Source organism: Parasteatoda tepidariorum, chromosome 3 (assembly GCF_043381705.1).
Source record: "Parasteatoda tepidariorum isolate YZ-2023 chromosome 3, CAS_Ptep_4.0, whole genome shotgun sequence".
Lineage (NCBI taxonomy): Eukaryota > Metazoa > Arthropoda > Arachnida > Araneae > Theridiidae > Parasteatoda > Parasteatoda tepidariorum.
The window spans coordinates 66,623,478-66,631,191 of record NC_092206.1 but is presented as its reverse complement, the minus strand read 5'-3'; the positions used below and the strand labels follow the sequence as shown (position 1 = coordinate 66,631,191).

At 28.6% G+C, this 7,714-nt stretch overlaps 1 protein-coding gene across 1 annotated transcript in view; it reads left to right on the top strand.

Moving 5' to 3' along the window:
• Window positions 1-3,443: 3,443 nt before the first annotated feature.
• LOC110282037 (synaptonemal complex protein 1) overlaps window positions 3,444-7,714 on the top strand; it is a 30,658-nt gene continuing 26,387 nt past the window's right edge. Inside the window, exons 1-3 of the mRNA XM_071179215.1 lie at window positions 3,444-3,448; window positions 3,551-3,650; window positions 6,753-6,821. Coding sequence (XP_071035316.1) covers window positions 3,444-3,448; window positions 3,551-3,650; window positions 6,753-6,821 — 174 coding nt within the window. The remainder of the gene's footprint in view (window positions 3,449-3,550; window positions 3,651-6,752; window positions 6,822-7,714) is intronic.

Genomic DNA, 7,714 nt, shown 5'->3' with positions numbered 1-7,714 from the left:
TATTGTCTACACCAGTGTTTCCCAAACTAAAGACTCTTGTGTACCCTTTCTAAATTTTTCGTAACTTCGTGTACCACTAATAAAAAAAGGAGTGTATTTTTTACTATAAAAAAATTGCACAGAAGTTAAAAATCACAACTAGCTGTTGACACCACTAATTATTAACTGTTAACTCTGCAAAAAAAAAAGCCAATAGAAAAATACGTAATCGTAAATTTTCATGGCTTTGCTTTTAAATAAAATTTTTTGAAATTTTCGTTAGTTGATCGATATTTCGCATAAGAACGCGTACCCCCGCTAAATTGTTCCCGTACCCCTGGTAGTACGCGTACCACACTTTGGGAATCACTGGTCTACACTGTTGTATTTTAGGTAGGGCCAGGTTTACACTTGCTGTTTACACCTGGTACTCAATATATGCTACACCTGGCTTTCAATATACAATGAATTTTTACTTGCTTTTCTTTTCAAGTAAAGGTTCATTGCCCATGTATAGACTATTTGTTTTGTTTAAAGAAATTTATCCGGTATACACTTATTTACTACACTGATTTTTTTCCTATTCAGTCCTAGGTGTGAAATTCGCATCCAACTACAAACGATGGGGAAAAAATTATTTCCAACTTCTACAATCGAAAAGAGAAATCTATTTGTTGTGTATAGGCATGCGTTCTTTTTATTTTCCCACATGCAAAAGAAGAGTTACAATTCTCTCCCATAGGTGATGGTTTTAGAATAATGCTTTCCGCTACGGAGTGATTGAAAATGTTAGGAAATACAGTGGGGTGGGCACAATAATAAAAACACTTTTATACTAATAATTGTTTTAAAAATATTTCTCAAGAAATACTTAAAGAATCATTTTATCACTTCAGAAGTGTTTAGATCAGGTGATTTCTGATACTTATCAATAAATTGTAAAGCTTTTAGAGGTTTGAGGGACAGACAATAAATTATAAACTGAAAATAGTGATTTTGAATACTCTGTGCAAAAAATGCAGCAATAAATTTGCAACTTGTAACAATTATTTTGATTATTATATACAATGATTGCATAAAATTTCGTAAGCCTAGTTAAATATTCATAAAGCTATGCTGATAGTTTTGTAAAAAACTAATTTTTTCCCTTCTTTTTTGATATTTTCTTTTTCTTTTTTCAAAACATTAAAAAAATATCAAATGCGCAACGAAATTTGACCTTCTAAAGTTTCTTGCCACCGATGAAATAACCGACAATGAATGAATTTTGGAAAAGTTGGGGCTTCGGCTGGTATTATTGGTTTTCTTGCTTCGAATTATTATAGATGGTTACTCTTCCGAAAAAGAAAGAAAAAAAAATCTCAATTGGAAAACTTACATTTCACAGAAAGATTTGCCGATTCGGGTTTAACACGAAATACCCAAATGGACAAAATTCAGAGAACATTGAGATCCGTTTAAATCTCACCACCAATTAATAAACGACAACAAACTAATTTCGTTAAAGTCGGGATTTTGGCTTGTTTTATCTCAAACATCTTGCTTCGAATTAATTTAGCTGGTAGCTCATGAAAAAACTAATTGAATCGGACAACTTGTATTTCGCAGCAAGATTTGCTGAGTCGGGTCCGTGATGAAATCCCGACATTCACGAAATTTTGACAACGTTTAAATCTATTTATATCTATCTATTTCAAGCTTACAACACAGCAGAGACAAGGCAAACCCTAACTACGAGATTCAGGCTGGTTTAGGACAGACTTGACCTGAGAATCTAAACACACCTTGAGTTGTTTTATCTCATTCCTCTAATACAGTGTTTCTTAACCTTTTTGATACAATGGACCCCTTTTAAAAATTTTCAAGAAGTCACGGACCACCCCTCTGAGAAAAATAATTGCAAAAAACATCAATTTTCAGTATTTAATTTATTTTAGCATTTAATTTTATTATTTCAATTGTATACAAAATATTTAAAATTAAAATTTTTAGTCTGAAGGTTGTTGCTGCTTTTCCTTAATTAATAAATTGAATAGAGGGATGGTTTTCGACAAAGCAACGAGCATAACATGTTTAACATTCAATCGATAACGATGTTATGTTTTTATTGTCACAACTGTGGAAAGTCCGGCTTCGTTAAGATACACTGTAGCTAACGGAATTATAGCTGAAATAGCTCGCTTTACAAGCAATGGGTAGGCTTCTTTCACAGAAGACCAGAACTCTCCGAGTGTTTTTGAATCGAAATCCATTTTTAGCAAGGACTTTGTTCTAAGATCAATAAGCTCATCTTTGGCAAGGTTCATATCATCGATACAGTCANTAGCAATTGATACTGAGATAGTCAGGAGTATTTGAAGTGCCACTCTCAGGTTTGGAAAAACATCTTCTCCATACGGGATTATAAAAGTAAGAAATTCTAATGGAGTTTTAAGTTCAATTTCTTTTCTACAAAGGAGTAACATTTTACAGTCACATTCTTCGATAAAGAGTTCTATTCCATTGAAATCTGTATTATACACTGTACAAACATACAAACGATTTTTGTACAGTGCAAATATTTGGAGATAATATATGTAACCACACAGCGTAGATGCCATAAGGAAGTGCTGACAGATACAGGTCGAGTCAGCCAGCCATTAGAAAAGACGTGTCATTTCTATTATGAATATATTATTACAGTTTGATTAGTGTTCCTTTTTATTTACGAATTAACATTTATTATATTTCACTGGCACTAAATTTAAAATATTTTTTGCAGAAATAAATTATAATAAAAATAAAAATTATCCAACAATTTTTTTGTTTTGCTGACCATTTGGCGCCCCTTTGTGAGTAGCGCCCGGGGGATGATGCCCCCCTTGCTCCCCCCTCGCTACGCCACTGGCGTTTAAATCTATTTATATCTATCTATTTCAAGCTTACAACACAGCAGAGTCAAGGCAAACCCTAACTACGAGATTCAGGCTGGTTTAGGACAGACTTGACCTGAGAATCTAAACACACCTTGAGTTTTTTTATCTCATTCCTCTAATACTAAAAGGAAAAAAAATACCGACTCAACTAGAATTTGCCGACTGGATGCTTATTCGATACCGAATATCTATTAGACAGCGAGAAACTCGTCACTCGATTCTCGGTCACATCTCCGAAATTACGCATGCGATTTGTTTTCATACAGTGTGAATGCTCCTTAAATTATTTATATTTTTCACACAGCACTTAAGCAAAACAGAAATAGGCGGCTTAAGCCTCTACTTTTTTCATAAATTATAAATAAACAAATGATAGTTATTCCTCTGTGGTGATGATAAAGTTTTCTTAGTTTTGTAAGTCTCTTCTATATTTCTCAATATATTATATTTTAAAGAAATGAAATTTTTTTTTTGCAATAAAAATTGTTTAATGAAGATAATAAAATAAAGTTGTACCTTTAAAAGTAATGGATTAAAGTATTATAATCCATGATGTCTGTATATTGTTGTTTGATCAATTTGTGACAGATTATTCAAATTTACTCTTTTTAAAGTTTTTAAGATTTTTTTCAGATTGAATATTTTTATATTTAAAGCTGTTTTAGTTTTGTTTTATGTCACAAGAATTTGGAATCGGTACATTTTCAAAGAAATTTGACACTTAATATATTTCAATTGTCAAATTATTTCTCTTATGTAAGTTCTTAGATAATGCAGTTCTTTGTGAATGCTGATTCTGCAGAGAAAAAAAATATTTTGAAAAATTCTGCTGAAACTAAGACCAAAATTATGTTTCTCTAATGAAAAATCTTTTTACAAGAAATCCAACAGTCTGCGATAATGTCGTCGTATTGTTGCGATTATACCACCGCGTGTCTAACTGTTATGATATTGAATTATTATAAAAATTAGTAACAATCTGAATTTTAATGTAATTTATTTATGTTTATTAATAGGGTTTACACCAGCAATGAAAATTTAGTAGTCCAATAGGACCATCTAGGTATTTATTTAGTGTCTGTAAACTTAATATGGTAAACAAATTTTAGAAAAAACTTCATGTTGTGGTAATTCAAAATTGTTAATTGCCATCTGTAACATTCCAAAACTAATTAGGTTCATTACCCCAAAAATGATTGAAGGTTATTCTTTAAAATTAAGTGAAAAAAAGCTAAAATAATCTTTGTAATTCAACAATGAGAGTAAAATGCTGATGACCAAGTAAATGAGTAAAAACAGAGAAAACTAACAAAATATTATGCAAAGAATTAATTATCTAAAAAATTATGAAAGTTTTTAAATAGAGTCAATTCTAGAAGAGCAAAAAATTTTATTTTATTGATGAACAATTATGCTTTCAGTACATGAATGTGAAGCGCAAGTTTTAACATTTAAATTAAAAAAAATTTTGTAACACTCACTTACAGTTCTTCCATTTGAATACCACACATTTTAAATCAATACCACATGTAAAACATTAAAATTAGCTCAGAAAATATTTTTTAAATACATGAAATTTGATGAAATTTTTTTTTCCGTTACTATTTTGTAAATTCTAAATATATTTCAAGAAGGCAAATTTGTCGCCCATGTGTAAAATTTTAAGGACATATGCAACACATTTTTCTCCATGCTGTCTTATTGGCATGAACCCTATTTATTGAATTGTAGGTGCTGCCAAATGTTTTATAATTTTTTTTAAAAAAAAGAGTTTCATATTATGTTTACCACTTCTTAGGATGAGCCTGATCAAATAAATATGAGATCTTTCAAAAATGATTCCACTTGTTTGAAATGAAGTGTGTTTTAATACTACAAGACAAGTTTTTAAAAGTTTATTCTGCTGATAAAGAAATATTTTGCCCAAACATAAATGTCACTTCAATTGATTTGTTGTATAGTTTTTATGCTAATTTAAAAAATATTGCTCAAACATAAATGTCATTTAATTTTTTTTTTTTTTTTGTATAGTTCTTGTGCTAATATAAGAAAGTATTGCTCAAACATAAATGTTATTTCAGTTGATTTGATGTATAGTTTTCGTTCGACCCAGTTATAAATAATTTAGACTGTTTTAAATAAAATGTGAGAAATATATGGAAGTAGTATTGCAAAATATTTTTTCTGCATTAGTAAAATTTTTTTATATTAACATATCTGTGTATTAATAAAGCCATATGAGTATATGTGTATATTTTAAAATTATTTATTATTTCTTAAATTTCTCAGTGGTTAGAGAATCTAAATCAAAATGATTTACCTATAAAAAGGAAGTTTTTTAAAAAAGTAATTATAGCAATTATCTTGTTATAAGCTTAGGTTTAATAATTTTAAACATGTTTTGTTTTAACTTTTTCTGTAGCTAAAAAAATATAAAATAAGTTCTATCGAAGACCACTACCAGATTATGACTGATTGCGAAAGATGAGGGAAAAAAATGATTTTAAATTCATTTTTTTTTATGTGTAATTATATCATAATTTCAATATTATCTGAACATTTAACTGAAAAAGTTTCCAGAGTTCTCAAGGGATTACAATTAACTTGGTTAATAAATAAATATCACTTAGCAATTTATCTATCTTCTCTATTCTTAGACTGTTGATTTCAACTTATCTCCACTTTTTAAATATTTTATAGTTTTCACACATATTCAAGATGTATACTAAATACAAAAAAACTCAGGATGGAATTTCCGATTTAAAGGTTTGTTATTTAAGTTGTACCACTGCCTGAAAATGCACATCTGGCTGTTAAACTTGCACGCACAAAATAATGTACACATGGAAATAGAGTTTTTTCCTTCATTTTATTTTCAAAGTGTAGAGTAAAAACATGACTTTCCAGCTTCAATTACTTTATCAATACTTATTAGGAAGCATCAGCACCCGACTCTCTCTCTTTAGTATCAATTACAGTTTCAGGCTTCACACTGTTGTTAATTGGGCATCAAACAGACAATGCAGTTTCTAAACATCCGGGGCATTATCTTTCCATGAGTTATTTTGCTTAGAACTTTCTCTTAGTTCAGATTAAAAATAAAACTCACTGACAACCTTAAAATTTTGCATGAAAAATTATAGCTTTTCAAAATTCAGGAAAATTTGGTTTATTAGAATAAATAGATTTTAATAGATAGCATTTACTGCATTTTTTGAAGGTGTTATGTAAGCTGGCAATAAAATTTAAATAAGTTATTATGTGTAAAAAAGTTAATCTATTTAAAACGAATATATTGAACTGGCTTAGAATCTAACATGGATTAAAAAAGATATTTTTTAGTTCCTCATATGTTGCATTTAGTTTTATTTTAACAATTTTTAATTGAAGGAAAAAAAGTTGTCATAAATAGAGATTCTATCATGAATAGAGAAAGAAATTTAAAAAAATTAGTCACATGATAGTTTATGTCTTAAAACTTGAACAATTAACTCACAAATTATTTTAATTTTGCATTTTTCAGTTTTTTTCTTTCTTATCATTCAGTTATTATAGTAAATTGCTCTTTTGTTGAATGCTGGATAATTCTGTTTTTTACTGTGCTTTTTTATTCTATACACTCTTATTATTGGTTTCATTATATTTTTTTTTTATCTAAAAAATTATTATACTTTAATGTCAGAAAGGAATAGTCTTTATTGTTCACACTTTTATGCATGCTATGTTTTCCAATTGATTGGTCACTGCTTTCACTTTGAAATATATCAATGTTTAAACAGGAACCATAGTTTATTTTAATATATTTACTACTGTTTTCATTAGTTTATTTTTTCATTATGGTTTTTTTACAATTAACAGAGGCCATTGGATCCAATCAATGATAGACCACAGTCATCTGGACGGTTCAGTAAAGCTCCATTACCTCAAGTAAAATGCTACTTTTATTTTAATTTATTTTCGTTCAGAATTAGTGTTGGTAGCAGGTATAATTCTGTAAAAGTCAATTTTTAAAAGTTGTCAGGGTTCAGCATAGACAAGAGGCTTGTTTTCATGTAAAACAAAGCATCTTCTAATATTATTATGTTGGGAAATGTTAAAAAAAAATCTTCCCACTTTTTGAAAGTTGCTTGTTTTTTCTCTTAAAATAATCAAAGGTAAATTTGCTTTAGATAATTGATCTTAATCATTATATGAAGGTGAGCCATATCAATACATTTGTATTTGTAGAGTATATCAATACATTTGTACTTATATACTCTACTGACAACAATATGACAAACAGTTATACAGTGTAGATTTTATTAAACATTTTCTGTACTAGTTTTAATATATAAATGCAAAGTGATATACTACTTTCTGGAGATACTAAAGTTAATTTGTTGTATGCTGCTTTCCTTTTTTCCCCTCCAAGAGTGCAAATGAAGAATATAACTGTATGTTTATTTTGCATACTTTTCTTCAATCCTATTTCGTCCAGGTGGAAAATTAATTAAAAGCTTGTCTCACAACCTCTAGAATTTGTTTTCTCCCTGAAAGCATGTTTTATGTATAATTATTTTAAGTTAATGTACTAATGCATATAAAATTTAATATTAGCTTCTGCATATTATTTTCTTAAATTTTTAAATTTAATTGATATTTTAAATTTTTGATTTTTAGAAGCTTTTAATCTGCTATTTTTTAGCTAAATATGATATTTTGTCTGTACAAATTTTAAAACTGGTTTTATCAAAATTATCTATTTTTCAGTGTCTGATTTTTTAATGTTGAATATATCTACAAAAATGTCTGCAAAGATCCAATAAAGAAATAAATTGTAC